The following is a 16,519-nucleotide window of genomic DNA, read 5'->3' on the forward strand; positions in this document are numbered from 1 at the left end:
CACTCACCAAAAATGTGGACACTTTGTCTCTCTCCCTCTCTCTATATCTCCTCTCTCTCTATGAGACACATACTAAACGACACAGATGCGCACGCAAATACAAACACAAGCAGGAATATAGACCCACATGTTATCACACACACACACACTCACATGTACTTATCATTCATAAAATCACACAGATACACACATACCTAGATATTATGCTCACAAATGCACACTCACATATACACATGCACGCACACACACCCATGGGCACACACACACACGTAGTTAAAGAGAACCAGAAGTTCCAGGAAAGGAGGCGTATCATATGTGCCTATAAGTTTCCATTGAGCGTTGCATTAATCCAACATATAGCACGTCTGATGTGGTCTGGTTCCTATCTGCAGTGGGGAGAATAATGGATTTGGAGTGGTGTGTGTGTGTGTGTGTGGGTGTGTGTGTGTGTGTGTGTGTGTGTGTGTGTGTGTGTGTGTGTGTGTGTGTGTGTGTGTGTGTGTGTGGTGTGGGTGTGTGTGTGTGGTGTGTGTGTGTGGTGTGTGTGTATGCGTGGTGTGTGCGTGGGTGTGTGTGTGTGGTGTGTGGTGTGTGTGTGTGGTGTGTGTGTGTGTGTGTGTGTGTGGTGTGTGTGTGTGGTGTGTGTGTGTGTGTGTGTGTGTGGTGTGTGTGTGTGTGTGTGTGTGTGTGGTGTGGTGTGTGTGGTGTGTGGTGTGTGTGTGTGGTGTGTGTGTGTGGTGTGTGTGTGGTGTGGTGTGTGTGTGTGTGTGGTGTGTGTGTGTGTGGTGTGTGTGTGTGTGTGTGGTGTGGTGTGTGTGTGTGTGGTGTGTTTTTGTGGTGTGTGTGTGTGTGTGGTGTGGTGTGTGTGTGGTGTGGTGTGGTGTGTGTGTGTGTGTGTGTTTGTCTGAATGCTTGTATGTTTGTGTTTTTACATCTCTGCCAACTCACTCACATTCATGTCTGTTTGCTTATGTGTGCTCTGTGTAACAGTGTGGATTTGTTCGCGTGACGCTGTCACACACACAGACACACACTTTCTATCACACACACACACACACATGCTGTCTTCACACACCAAGTGAAGGGCAGACTAAGTGTTTTTCTTCTTCTTCTCCTCTCCCACTCCACCAGGCTGCGGCAGCCAAGTGCTCAATATGCTATCGACTGGCTCACCGTGGCAACCTGCAGAATTCCGCTGCCTCCCCATAAGCCTGGCAGCCTGTCTGTCGACCCCCCCCCCTCCCCCCTCCCTCTCTCTCTCTCTCTCTCTCTCTCTCTCTCTTTCTCCCTCTCCCTCTCCCTATTTCCCATCCCCCACTCCAGCTCCCGGGGAAGCAGTGACGTGGGGGCTCCCTGCTCGGTAAAGTGGGCTGAGAGAGAGGAAGAGAGGAAGAGAGAGAGAGAGGAAGAGAGAGAGAGAGAGAGAGAGAGAGAGAGAGAGAGAGAGAGAGAGAGAGAGAGAGAGAGAGAGAGAGAGAGAGAGAGAGGAAGAAGAGCGAGGGAGCCTCCCCAACACAGCCTTAGTGACAATGACGCTTGCAGAGCCATTTCAGAGCAATGAGCCAGAAAACACAGTCCCCTTACCACCATTCATCCTCCTCAGCTCTGCGCTCTCACCAGTCTAAAGCACCACCACAACATTCACCAGAGAACAACACGGTACACATGAAACATGTCATCACGTCACCATCATTTTCTCTCCTTTTTTATCTTTTTTTAACGGCTTTGTAGAACAAAACTAATAGATTGTGTATTGTGTTCGGTAGCTAGGATGCCATCCATAGTTCTTCAACTTTTGATTTATTTGTCTTTTAATTCATTATATTTTTGATTCATCAAGATCCAAGCTAAACATTTTTTTATTACAATTTGATATTACAATGTCATATCTCTTAAATACATCTAAAACATTGAATCTGAAACATTTAATAAATAATTTGATATAATATATCATTTTCAAAGAGGGACAGCTTGTAATTGACTCAAATGAATATTCAATATTGTTTCCAGCTGTTTCTAGCTAGACGGCTAGCTTCCCCCATTTTGCTCCCCCCCCCCCCCCCCCCCCCCCGTTCACAATAAAGTAATATCATTTCATTTTGTAATCAGCCTCAGGTCATTCCTCTTGGCATCTCGGGTGAGATTTCCCTGGGAAAATGGAAGCAGTGCGTGGCTAAGCTGGTAGCTAATCAGAGTGTTGGCTGATCACCCTTCTCAGGCATGCTGGCCCAGGCCCTCTGCACAGCACAGCCTAGCTGAGGTGATGATACTGGCCTAATCAACTCCCACAGAGCTGTGTTGGGATGGCTACAGGCCCTTTTTAACATTTACACACACACACACACACACACACACGTAAACAGCCCAACTCACACACACACATGCACACACACACATGCAAATACATCGTTTCCATCCCAACACACACACTCACACATACATAAATACACACACATACATACAGGAACACATGAGCATAGCCAAGAGGAGGCCTGGGGGGGGGCAAGGCCCTCTCGTTTACATGTTTCGCCCCCCCCCCCCCAGATTTTTGATCGCTTACGATAAAAAATTCAGGAATTGTTGAAATATACATAAAAATGCATCCTCATTTTAAGATGGGACATACATTCTGGCTACGCCCCTGGCACACACGCATATACATAATATAAACTTCAACACACACACACGTACAGTACAAACCCACCAATGGACACATATCTACACAACAACATGCATTTACAAAACACCCCAATACAAAGACTCCCAAAAAAGCCTTTCACACACAAACGGATTCACACACATCAGACGCTCATAAGCACACATCGAACACTTGACATGTGTTTGACGTACATGCACATTATGTACGGCACACACAGTCAGACCCCCCACCCTGCCTCTCCGTCACGAAGATGCATCCACCCGGAGACAGCGGGGCCTGGAGGGCGTCAAGGATCTCCGTGAAGGGCTCATCAGTCTGAGGCTCTAGGATGGAGTATCAGTGCTCCGCTAAAGCACCGACTTCCAGCTGTTTAACTGCCACTTCCGACAGAGAAACAGTCCATTCTGCCACGCAAACCGGGTATTACTGGTATACACTATTTTATATGTATCGTCTGCTCACTTCTCGGGGAGAAACTGCTTCTGGGTTTCGAGCTACGAGGTTGACAGCTGGCAAGGCAGGTTATGGAATTTACTGACTTGACTACCTTGAGAGATTTGGAGGTAAATACCACACGGGGATAAATCACTTTAAGGGGTTATATGGCTTGTCCGTCATTGAGGCCGTTCTTGCCCAGATGGATTGAGCTCGTTTTTTTTATTTATTTACCAGCTCTCAAACCAAAGAATCCATCCCCCTCATATCTCCCACCATCTCTGCCCTCCTGGCCTAACCACACTGTCCCTCTCTTGTCTGGTGTATTCACCTGTCTAATCTAACCGTTAACCTGCTCCAGCTGCTTGCCTGGGACCATCCATGTCCAGCCCACGGGCCAGCTTGTCCACCCCCAGTCTGGCCAGCCTGTCCACCCCCAGTCTGCCCTCTCCATCACCCCTCTCTCTGGGCCTCGTCCAGACTCCCACCGCCGTTGCACATGCCGTCTAGCATCCTCTCTGCCGGGGGGGGGGGGGGGGGATGATTAGCCTGGTTAACATTGGCATCGGAGATGCCCTCCCAAACAAAGACTGCCGAGTCGCGCCATTATGGAAAACCCCCACGCCTGCCAACCAACCGGAACTACATCTCCCAGGAGTCAATGGGTGAAACATAGTGGACGGGCCAATGGGAGTGGAGGGGGGGAAGGGGAGAATGTATTGTCTTTTTTTATTTATAACAAACGGTTGTCACTGAGGCCCATTTCGTGTGTTTGTACTTGTGTCAGTGGAAGCATCTGGTGCCATTCAAATGCCACAAAGGGCATGATTGTCATAAAGTGGGTGGTGAAGTCAATATTCAGATTGATCAACTCGGCTGATCTTTCGAGGCAACGAAAAACAACAGAGAAAGAGAGAGAGAGTGCGTCAGAGCCAGCCCAAGTGGAGGGAGAGGAGGAGGATCAGACAATAAACCCTGATGTTCCACTGAGTCACCAGGCCCCACAGTCATTGTTCAGTAACCATGAGTGTTACCTGCCTTTGACGTCTCGCTCACGCACGCATCAAACCAATTACGTAGCCTTCGCCCAGAGAGACTGTTGAGTCATCGTGATGGCAGAGCAGGGCATCTTGGGCTCTCTCTCTCTTTCCATACTATCTCTCCTCTCTCTTTCTCTATCTCTCTCTCTCTCTCTCTTTCCCTACTATCTCTCCTCTCTCTTTCTCTCTCTCTCTCACGTGCGTGCACCGACATAAAGGTCTAGCATCGTGACTGCTGAAAAGGTGGTTAACGTTATCAAACAGGAAACCGCCTTCCTTTGAGAGAAACCACCATGAGTCACGCCTGATCATTCCCTTTAGTATTCTTTTATAGTTTCAAATATATATATATATAGTTTCTCATACTCCCAACTTGATTTACACGTTTCGCTTCTCTTTATTGTTTTGTGTGGTGATGACTTGTGTGTTGCGTCGTCTGAATACCTTGACTTGGTTAGACCACTGACAATTTGAAGAGACATGTTTGATATTAGTTTCTTTCAGGATAATATTTATCTAACAACTCTCAAGCACAAGCTGTTCTTTATTTCTTCGGGAAACTAATCTTCCTCATCATATTTCTCCAGACCTAGACCTGGGGCCTAGTTACCTTTACAAATCCTACTTATACCTAATTAACTAGTTTAATGGGCTATAATTTACTTCTCCCCACCCAACATGCCCGGTATGACTGTATATTTAGGTGTGCCTGTTTGAATAGCATTCATGTTACCCATTAGTCATTGTTATTTTACTGTCGAGCATATTGTGACATGTTCCTCATTTTTTGTGTTCCATGCTTTCCATTAATTATCATGGAAATGGTTCCTCCTTGCTTTTGAAAGATTGTCTTGTGGGTCATTTGATCTTTTCAGTCATTTGATCTTTCCATTTTTCTCTTTCTGACGTAAGCCAAGTGACATTGCTTCCCTTCTGTGCAAATGTCACCTTGCTCAGATGTCCCTGCTTACATAAAGGCTCAATGTTGTCACCTTGACGCACTGTTAGGTCCACTGGCTCCTTCTCCCTGCTCTTAATTCTCAACATCCCCACCACACTAACCTGCATGGTGCAGGCAGCAATGGTCCTTCTTCAAAATCCTTGAGCCTAAGTGCACCTGCCTCCCCATCTGTGCCCCCCACCTCCCAAACAGTATTGAGGGGGGGGGGGGCGTAATTGCCATCACTGACCATTCATGTCTTTTCTCTTTCCTGTTGCTTAGCATAATTCACCTTCTCTCACTCTCATAGCCCTTTCCCTGGAGACATAATGGACTGGCCATTATTTTTCAAAAGCCCATGCTAAGTCATTGACCTTAGCATATCTTCAAACATTTCCATTGTAAATTTGTATCTATACCCAGTATACAAGTTGTTGACTTTTTGAGAAAAATGCTATATTGCTTCAGGTATTCTATTACAGTGTAACAGTTTTTGTACAACAGTGTATATATATTTTGTACACAGGTTTAGGCACCATAAAGTCTATGTATGACCTAAGGAATCATGTAAATGTTTTACATCTCTTAAGTAATTCCTTACAGCAAAGGAAAGCGTGTATTTGTATGGATGAATTTAATGGATGACATTAGTTTGCATAAACTTTTATAAATGCTATTTCTACATTGAAAATGTTTTGAAAGATTCTTCTATAAAGAATCCCTTGATTTCTAACCTTAACATGACAAAGAACAAAGTCTGTGCAACATCTATTCCTGTTCAACTTGAACTTTAAAATGTTATACTTTTATTTCACTCCAGCAGGAGCTCACCATGTCGGCTTTTACAGCTAAAGGTACGTGTTCATCCCTTCTGTTCCAAGAAGAGTTTTGCAACTGAGCTCGACGCGCTCGAGAGTAGTCAATTGACAAGGAAACTGAAGGCTATCGAGTTCAAGTCATCTCAAATAATTTAAACAGCCTGGATGTTTGTCGGAATGACCATGGCAACAGTGTCTATGAATTGACAAGCATTGCCTGGGTTTTTAAGATGGGTTTTGGTTCATTCACAACAGATTATCCAATAAAAATGAACAGTCAATGTAACCCTTTACACAGCTTTAGGAAACATGTATTTGCTTCTAACCAAATAAAACGAACTGAGTCCCATCAAATATGTCAATAACGTAATCTAACTTCCAAAAACACTTTTTATGATCTTCACAGAAGTCTTAGGACCTACATAGGTGTCGGTCAAAGTTCTGAATTATCCTCGCTGATAGTGTTCAGAAGTCATTCGTTGTTTCATTGATAGGAATCGTCAGACCCCGTGTCTGAGTAGTTTTTCAGATCGAATGTGTTTCCCCTCAATTGCAATATTGATTAGGCTCGCCATTATTATTGTCATCTGTAAAATTAGAAATCTCATCTCTCCTAAATGGATAGTTTTTAGTGACACACAAGCCTTTCAATTTCCTTTCGACACTAGGTCTATGATCTATTATAGAGTTTGGATGGATTTTTTCACAAGGTAACTTATTAATGTGCATGCACGTGTGTCACATTCCCTCAAACCTTGGAACACGTGCCTAGCGCAAGTTGGAGACAGTGTGAAGTCAAAATTGTCGGTGAATAATGGATGGTGTTCATGTTCCCCTAGTGACAAAAACATAGGTTAACGTAGAGTTGGTCTTATTGACACTTTAAAAGCATGCACAGAAGGCCAATAATGTATAGAACTCAAAAGGTAAAGTATCGGAAACTCATTTGTGCGTTGGCATCTGCGTCAGGTGTCATTGTGGTGTCATTGAACGTTGTAAACATTTCGTTAAGCCTGTTACTTGCCAGCAAAATGGTTAAGACTTGTTGTCTTTGATATCAGGGCCATGCCTCTTAATTTTAAACGTTTCATGCAAGGGGTAGTGGTGGTCTATTGCATTAATGATACAGCTTCTGCGACTGAATGCTTTCCACCAAGATAGGAAAATGGCAGCATACGTTTGCTCCTTCGAGATCTTTCCCTCGAACCATTCCAAAAATAATTGGTGTTTTGATAGCCAGCGTGCATATGGAAGTGATTTTGAGCGCAAATACAAGAGTGTGATTCGGGTAGAGTCGTTAACTGGGTTCATTTGACATTTCGCTGCCGTTTTGTGCTTATTGCCTTATAAGGAAAGGCAGTCGTGCTTGTCTGCAATAGGCTGAGGATTGCCGCCCGCATGAACTGTGCTCCTTTAACCCTTCGACTGCTGAATTTTATTGAGAAACGCTTAACGTCTAACGACGCATTTACCTTTTTATGTAACGCGATTAAATGAATTAAACACACATTTTGGGATATGTGGAAACGCAGTTGCCTATGACTTCAATGAATTAAAATGTCCTATATATTTGAATATTTTAAGCTACATAGCCTTGTATGGCCGTGTGTGTGTGTGTTTTCGTGTGTTTTCGTGTGTGTGTGTGTGTGTGTGTGTGTGTGTGTGTGTGTGTGTGTGTGTGTGTGTGTGTGTGTGTGTGTGTGTGCGCGTGCAAGTGCGAGTGCTTATAGTGCGCACCCGTGTATCTGCTTGAGTGCAAGTGTGTTCGAAAATTATAAGCATATCCAACCTTTCCATGTTTTCAAACCTATCCATATTTTGACATAAGACATCAGCGGCTTTGGATATCGTGCTGTACGATGCGCACAGGCAACAGATATATATGGGCGGTATATTATATTAGCCAGAGGTATGCATCTCTTGCCAAGTGATAACATGGACGTCTGGTAGCCGTCAGAATTTGGATGGCGGAATATAAACGCGCTGGAAGAAATGCCAACGGGTTTTAAAAACAACTGACGACGTGACCTACATATCCGTCACACAACCGCGGGCCGCTGATGAGATGTGAAAATTCACAAAAAGCCCTGTGCAGCTCTTAACCATAACTATTTATATATATGCCTTTGCAAGAGAACATTTCAGAGAACGTAGAATTGGTCATGAAAATTAGGAGAACACAATGGTGTATGGGCTAGAAGTGCAACGACCATGAATGAAATAGTTGTTTATGGAGATGATTCCCTTTAAAGTCATACTGAAATGCATTTGCGCTAACATCTCAATGAACGATTCCCAATAACAGACGAGTGATGATCATTCAATTTTAAGATGAAATTGGAGGTGCATGACTGATTGGTTGTCAACCATAGCGTCCAAAGTAATACTTCACTCTGGTCATCCTATTAGATGCCATTTCATTATCACACCATATGTCGACTTATGGAAGAGAAAATGCGACTCATACTACAGCATAAAATGAAGCATTGGGCTACAGATCGTATAATTTCCCTGCAAAGCAAATTTAGTGCGATCTAATTGATCAAATAAAGAATACCGACAACAATGGTCAAATTTGATATAGGTTGGACAAATGACCTAACTGTTAGTGAATGGATCAAACATTAAACCTGGACCTAGTTCTAAAATAACCCACAACTACACTTAATGATTCGGTATAGCCACGTAGGCTATTATATACTGTATATTTCATAGCACCCTCTTGCAGTTCAATTTCGCCTCTACACAGCCGTGGACAGAGGCACGAAACTGTCCCAGCCCCCAAACCACCTCCTTCTTTGACGTCACATCAATGCATGAACTGTTTTCTGCAGCTCCTTCTCGTGTGCAAACCGTATCGCGCTCCTACTGCCAACGAATTCTCAGTAAAGAGGGAAAGAGAGGGAAGGACGGAGTGGAGGGAACTCTGGCATATGTCATTCTAGGGCTGAAAAACGATATAAAACAGTAGAGTGACTGTCGCTACAGCCTTTGAGTAAGAAGCGTTTTTGCTATAAAGCGAAAATGGAGCTACCCGCCGCGGGAGAGCACGTCTTTGCGGTGGAGAGCATCGAGAAGAAACGGAGCAGAAAGGTTTGAGCCCACTTCAAATTGTTTTCGTCAAATGTCCACATCATTACTGGCAATTGTCCCTTGTTTCTACGTTGTACTATGCGCATTTATTGGATTTTAATGTTGTACCTTTATTATCTATAATGTATATCATGCCCAAATCGTGGAATCAACATATGCTCTCTCATTCGCAGGGACGGATTGAATACCTTGTCAAGTGGCGAGGATGGTCTCCAAAGTAAGTAAGCGTTAAAAATGTGAAACCACAAGCGTGTTTGTGTGTGTGTGTATAACTGTGTGTGTATAAGTGTATGTGTATGAAAGAGAGAGAGTAAAACTGAATAATGAGAGTGTGTGTAGAGTAGCCATCAATGTGTGCGTTGTAGGAGTGCGCGTGCGTGTTTGCGCGCGCTAGGGGTGAATGTTTGCTTCGATCGATGTAGCTTAAAATGCCATCACTTATGTATGAGATAATTACTGCCGCATTTTCTTACCACGTTTAAGTGTAGCGTGCACATATATATAGTTTTAATAGTAAAACTCAAAAAATTATTCCTTTCTATCTTGAAGGCCTGAGCTGTTGCCTTTGTCGTGCGTAAACTCTTATTTACCTTATTACGCATAAGTCATTAAGGACTTAATTAAAGACTACTTAGTATGGACTTGATCTCGAAGTTGCCTAGCTACACTGCACAGCTCAAACACAACATATAGGCCTACTACTAAACCCCGCACGTGACAGCCACGTCTGATGTTTAATAAAATCTCTTTCTCGCTCTCTCTCCATCTCTCTCGCTCTCTCTCGCTCTCTCCTGGATTTGTAGATACAACACGTGGGAACCGGAGGAAAATATTCTAGACCCGCGCCTTCTCGACGCTTTCCAAAACAGGTGAGCTCGACCGACACACTTGACTTTGGGCAGACCCAGTCAAGAGAGGGGGGAGGGAAACGGTCTACTGAAAATATACGGTTAACCGCTGCCGTGCTTTCAGGCTACAATTGCTGCATCTTTCTTTTGTTAACAATATACACTTGCCTTTTTTTGTCCTCGGACACAAGTTTAAATCTGAGCTAAATCAATTTACGTGCGTCGAAAACGATGCCATGGCTACCAGCCTCCTCTCAACCTCCAAACATGCTCTTGAAGATGCACGCTTGCCTTTTGAACTTGTCATTTCTGTAACTGCATAGGCTACCGTTAGCCGGTAATTACTAAATATCCCGTGGAGGGGTAAGCGCCTCAAACACTACGTGAACCCACACACCATTTAAGAACGTGCTGTGCCTGGCAGACTCTGGCAGGTCTGCCATTGAATTTGCGTCTCACCCCACCCGTGTTTGTGCGCCATCTTTTTAAGGGGCAGGTCACACATTATAGAGAGAACGTTGAAGGGGGCTTGGTGTCTGTTTTCGCCATTATCTCTAAACGGGGGAGATTTTATTGAAGCTAATTGCGTGTCTCTCAAGGGAGCCAAATCCGCTGAATACCAGACTATGAAAATATACGGAGTTGTCACTGTAATTAGATGTGCAAGAGGGGGAGCACATTTGACATCACTGCTGCCTGTGGTATTAAGTTACTGCCTCTGAGAATGACATGTATAACATAGGCCACTTAAAGCTGTAGTCAGCGATAATATTCAGCCTGTAATGGCAACAGCCCCATTCTTGTCTCACCTGGGAATACCAAAGTAAGATGACTCACACCAGGAACACGCATCACAAGAAGATGACTGTAAGGGGAATTTCAGTGCTGTCCCAATGTAAACAACTCTTTGGTTTACTTGGATCTCTTTTGTAGGGAAAGAGAGCAATTGATGGGATATCGCAAAAGAGGGCCCAAACCCAAGCACCTCCTGCTGCAGGTGAGCACGGCCAAGGCAAAAACACACAACTACATCACACAAGACCCATCCCATTCATTGACCTCGCGCATACCATTATGTCTGTCCTCAACAGCGATCCTATTCCCATGTGTTGAATTCATGTTTATATTTTCGTTTGAGTACACCTTTGTCTTCTATCATCCCAACGGGACGCGGTTAATGAAATGTATGATTTCATGATGATATTGTTAGGTGAGATGTCAATTTTCAAAGCTGATGTTTCTCAATGTTTGGGTCTCATGGGTATATGCAAATCTACAGCTCCTTATAGCATGCACATTCCTTTGTCTTCACTTGTAGCGAATCACAAATATATTTATTTTTCAATAAATAACATTCAAATGTTACTCTAGTTTTGACCACGATTTAGAGTATAACTATAGAACGTGATTGTAAAAACAACGCAGATAATAATCGTAATATTGACCTACAAGCCGAATCTATGGGGCCAGCTTGCATAAGTCATTGTGTACCACATTCCAACCACTGAAGAACTGAGGCAGAGGAACTATGAATAGTGCATCGAGGCATCAATCAGAAACCCAAAGGGAGGAGGAACCCCTCAGAGCAGTGTTTGTTCCCCTCAGGAGGGAGTTGTTGGTTACACACATGATAAAGTCAAGTCGTGGGGGCACAAAGCAGCCAGTGACATTCCATTGAACTGAGGCCACGGGCACACGCTGGAGACACTGTCAGATGTCTCAGCTGTATGGCGGTGAGGGTGGCTGAAAGAGCCGGGGTGTTCCGGGAAACGTGTGAAAGCCGCTCACAAATGCAATGGATTTGTTTTTCCAAACGTGAGCGTTCTGTCTAACAGGCCTTAGTTGGGTTGGCAGCCCTGGTTTCAAGGCCAAAACCCATCAATAAGCACAAACACAGTCTACACCAAATGAGCCAGTGAAACGTCTCTCATAGTCAACGGTTACGTTTTTTAATCAACATTTTCTTTGTTACTGTTCCACAGCTCCCTTCGTTCGCCCGGAGATCCAGTGTCCTCTCAGACCTCCAGGAGACGTCTTTGGAGGAGGAGGACAACCGGCAGAAGGCCGAGCCCTTCCAGACGCTCCGCTCCCAGAGCCAGCAGTACCAGCTCAACAGCAAGAAGCACCACCAGTACCAGCCCCTCTGCAAGGAGAGGGAAGCCGAGCAGCAGGCCAACGGCAAGAAGAAGTTCTACTACCAGCTCAACAGCAAGAAGCATCACCACTACCAGCCCGATCCCAAGATGTACGACGGACAGTACCCTCCCAAACCCAGGGAGGTCAAAGTTCCAGAGGTCCTCAACCGGGCCTGGAACCTGCCTCCTGCTCTACAGCAGAAGTGGGTCCGAGACAAGGACTCAGGCTGCCTGAGCAAAGTGAAGGATATAACCATGGAGCTGAAGAAACTTCCGGCAGACCTCAACTGCAGCAGGGAGGAGACGGAGCCGAGCCAAGTCGCTGTCCCGGTTCCCGTCCCGGAGGATGTTCCGCCGCCGCCGGCGGCGACGACACCCAACGGCGTTAGCAGCAAGCTGAAGATTGTCAAGAACAAAAATAAAAACGGGCGGATAGTCATTGTCATGAGCAAGTACATGGAGAACGGAACGCAGGCGGCTCGGATTAAAAACGGGGACACAGAGACAAACGAAGACCAGGCTCAGCAGGAAGCCGAAGCTCAGGACCATCTTATGGAAAACCACCTGCAGAAAATGAGGCTTGTGAGGAAACTGGGTCTCACGAACGGATTTGCAAAAGACAACAAGGAGAAATTACCCAATCCATCTCACTCTGGACCTAATGGACAGTGTCCTGTTGAGAAGGACAACTTATCCAAAATGGACTGTACTGTGATGCAACAGGATGGGGTCACAGGTCTAGGGGGGATTTCAGAAGATCAGTCCCTGCCCCTGACTATGAAGTCTAATCTGGCTTCTTTGCCTTTGAGTAAGGGAGCCGTCTCCACGACGGAGCCTAGGAGGACTCAGGCTCTCAAACGTCCCCTTTCAGTCCCAGAGGCGGGTTATGAAGACCGGAGCGTTGTTAAAAGGTGTTTCAGCTCAAGGAGTATCAGTTCCCCATGTGCCACTGTGTCTTCTCCTCCTCAAAGCAACAATGTGGACCATAATGGCCACCAGAGCCAAAATGGCCACCAGGAATATGACATAATGGACCAAGAGGAGCCCATAGACCTCAGCTTTGTAAGGACCAAAGTGGTCCCCACAGAGACACAGTTTTCCCCTCCTGGGGAGGAGAAGGCAGAGCAGCCATTGGCTTTGCCCGCACAACAGAAGGAGGAGCCCTTTCCATCCTTCAAGCCTTTCCTTGGGAATATAGTCATCACAGATATCACCACAAACTGTCTCACAGTGACCTTTAAGGAGTATGTCACAGCATAATGAACAAAGTGGCCTGTACAGTGGCCCAGAAGGGTACCCAAAACAACCTTGTCAATAATATGTACAAATTAACCTTAAAACATGAGTATTTTCAGATTTTTTTATTGTACAAAGGGAGAGCCCTTGTGTATTTGCTTCCAGTTGGAGTTCTGAAGTACTGGGTTTCTTTACCCTTCTCTTATATTCTGGTACATCTAAGGTTTTGTCATATCTGTTTTCTTTCAAGCTGTTTTGGATTTTGTTTATAGCTCATTTAGATGCTGTCATACGGTATCAGGAGTGCAGTGAAAAGCACTTACTTTGTCAACTGTAATTTGCTTTTTTCAGTCTTTGTCTCATAAAGGTTTAAATATGTACATTCAGCATTTTTTGTTCTACAAAAGAAATCTAAATAGATTTTTTTGTTATGCCTGCTGTGTGTGTGCGTGTGTGTGTGTGTGTACTTGAGTGAGTGTGGACGTGTATGTTGAAAATGGTGAATGGTTGATTCTAAGAGACATGTTGCTTGTACGCCTCATGCCATCTAGAGAGCCAAATAAACAGGACTCCCAGTCAGACTGCAGTGAAGACTAGTGACATTTGTGGACCTTGGAGTCGATGTGTACTTTGCACTGTCAACAGGTGCAAGGAAGGAAAGGCTCCTGAGAAACTAACCAGATGTGTATATCCACTATGATGATTACTTTGACTCGCTTATCAAATGTCTCAGACCTCCTGTTAAGTTCAGACTGACAGTGAACTTATGTTCCTTGGGTTAGACTATAAAACAAAGCTATTTAGTAATTTATCCAATTAATTTGATTGTTTTCCACTGTTTTTGTAAACAATGTGGGTTGCTTGTGAGATGCTAATTTCCCAAGGGGTAGTTGAATGTGTAATATAATACATGTGAGCCTACTAACAATCAGATATGTCCCTGAAGACCCTGTTGTTGAAAGTGGTAGTTCAATAGATCAGTCTCTATCAGAATGTAAACAAAGGATCATTAAATCAACTGTATACTTTAAACAAGATAGTTATTAACATTCAGGTAGTAAATTCAAGGGATCATTCATGTTATCGTTCACATGTTCTATTTTTCATTTTTGGAAGTTGGGCGTTAAGTCATAAAGGCTATGCTGTATTTGAAACAGACTTGAACACTGAAATCTTACCTGACTGTTTCAAGACAACTTTATTGTTCGAAATTGTTGCCTAGTCCTGCAAGTGCATTGTATCATGTTTGCATAAGGAACGCACACCCGTTCTTTGGTGTAGCCTGTTTGTTAGAAATCTGTGGATCCCCCGCTCTTGGTTTTTGAGAAATGCTTTGTAACTGCTTGAGAACAGAAAAGGCAGACATTCGGAAAGGTCATCGATGATGTGTTTTGCAATAATAAAAATGGATCGCAAATTAGACTCGCACTTGTCTTCCAACGTTCGTATTTGCTTTGCTGAACTGATATTTCAACACTAGGCCATACACAACATTCTCATACAAGGGGGTTGCAACAGTAAAGCAGCACAACTAATCTCGCTTTCTCACTATAATTAAGTGGAAGTTCAGAAGACCAGAACATTTCAGAGCAGACAACTGCACGTAATGTTTTGCCTTGTTCAATGTAGACCTATGTGAGAGGCACCTCCAACTAGTTTGAATGTGATTTCTCGCAATAAACCGAGACAGGCATGTGACATGCTAGCCGTCAACATTTCATGGTTAAGTCTATTTATGGATATATACACTGTGGCCGGTAAAAGCAGAATGTAGATCTGCTCAATATTTGCTCTTCATTGATTTGGTTGTGTCCATGCTTGAAATCAACAACGTGCTCAATTTGACATTCTGACCAATGATCAATATGCTGATCAATAGACTGGGTCTTACTTATCAGGGGTTTTCTTGTCACCAGCTGTCGGAGTGAACCATTCAAAAGTTGACCTTCACCAGCTGACCGTATCTCTTAAACCTAGTGCCTATTTTCACCATTTGGTGACAGTGACTATAGACGACGTACCATTACACCTCTATAGATTAATGATTTGGGTTAGCAAGGTCATGGAAAACATGTAGGCTGTATCAGGACATTTTTTTACATTTGATTTTGAGGTTTAGAAAGCAGTGGAACTGGTTTGATGGTTTGTTTGTTTTTAATGGGGGGGGGGGGGGGCTTACATACAATTCTAGGAAAAGAATTTGTAACAGAATATTATGCAGGCCTAAGGCATTAAACCTATTTGGAGGCTAGCTGCTTATGTCAACACCATATTGTATGCTAATGTCTACAGTGTAGGCATACCTGCCTTGATAGATTTGGAAACTTTTGGTCGTAAGAAATTAGTTTGAAGTGATGAAAAATGCATGGAAATCCCACTGGTCTATGGCGTAGGGATAATGATTGGTCAATGATTCACAGACTGTTTTCGCAGTGGCATACATGACCTGTGCAGCTGCTCATAAACATGTTTGTCAAAGCAACAGGTGTAAAAGAATTATGACAGCATTTGTAAACATGCTGGTTTAGGTTCACTGACCTGGAACTCTGGAACCCCGCCCTCATTTGCACGTGCATGCTTGGTGGAATAGACGGCTTTCTCTTTGTTATCGCATGTACATTTGTTGTTGAACATGTGTGTCAGTGCCTTTAGCTCAATTTAAGGCATTGTTTTGAAAACCTAAACCAGCCTACGAAATACACCATTAAAACTTAATAGGGTATCCGATTATGACAACTACACTGATCATTTAATGGCATTATCCTGGGGGTCTGTAGGCCTTTCATGGTCACCATAAATTGTTTTGCAGATACAGGCTAAATAAAGTATTGGTTAAACAAATTCTTGAATCAAACAAGATATGTTAGGCATTAAAACTGTTTTTAGATTTGAGAGAACATCACAAGTAAGGACATTTATCACGGATTCAGCAACATTGTTCATCTTAGTTCTAAGAAGACTGAGAACAATTACGCCTGCCGCTAAGATCATGTAAAAACTATGTGAAGCTAAGAACGATCCTTGACAACTGAAATAACAAGACGACGTTTAGCTACGGGCCACTGATGAATCTTTGCACTGAATATTTTGTTTAACAAAGAAATAATAGCCTACACCCATTCGATTTTAATTCGGACTAGGCATTGCAGATCATCAGTGTCGTGGCAGGTTTCCATTCAGTCAAACCTTCAGTATAGGCTATCATGGAAAAAACCTCACCTACAGGTCCTGCTGTTGCATGATTTGATCTGTGTATGTTTGGACTGGAGTTGAAAAGGGGAGCATCCGAACGCGATCCAATTTTTGGAAGGGACT

The 16,519-nt window shown here is 43.8% G+C and overlaps 1 protein-coding gene across 1 annotated transcript; it reads left to right on the plus strand.

The window, feature by feature from the left end:
• The first annotated feature begins 8,696 nt into the window (after window positions 1-8,696).
• On the plus strand, window positions 8,697-14,626 carry LOC124483620 (E3 SUMO-protein ligase CBX4-like). Its single transcript, XM_047044139.1, has 5 exons — window positions 8,697-8,985; window positions 9,159-9,202; window positions 9,789-9,854; window positions 10,767-10,830; window positions 11,816-14,626. The coding sequence occupies exons 1-5, from the start codon at window positions 8,917-8,919 to the stop codon at window positions 13,226-13,228; spliced, it is 1,656 nt and encodes a 551-aa protein (XP_046900095.1). The 5' UTR covers window positions 8,697-8,916; the 3' UTR covers window positions 13,229-14,626.
• Window positions 14,627-16,519: the final 1,893 nt, after the last annotated feature.

Source organism: Hypomesus transpacificus, chromosome 21 (genome assembly GCF_021917145.1).
Source record: "Hypomesus transpacificus isolate Combined female chromosome 21, fHypTra1, whole genome shotgun sequence".
Classification (NCBI taxonomy): domain Eukaryota; kingdom Metazoa; phylum Chordata; class Actinopteri; order Osmeriformes; family Osmeridae; genus Hypomesus; species Hypomesus transpacificus.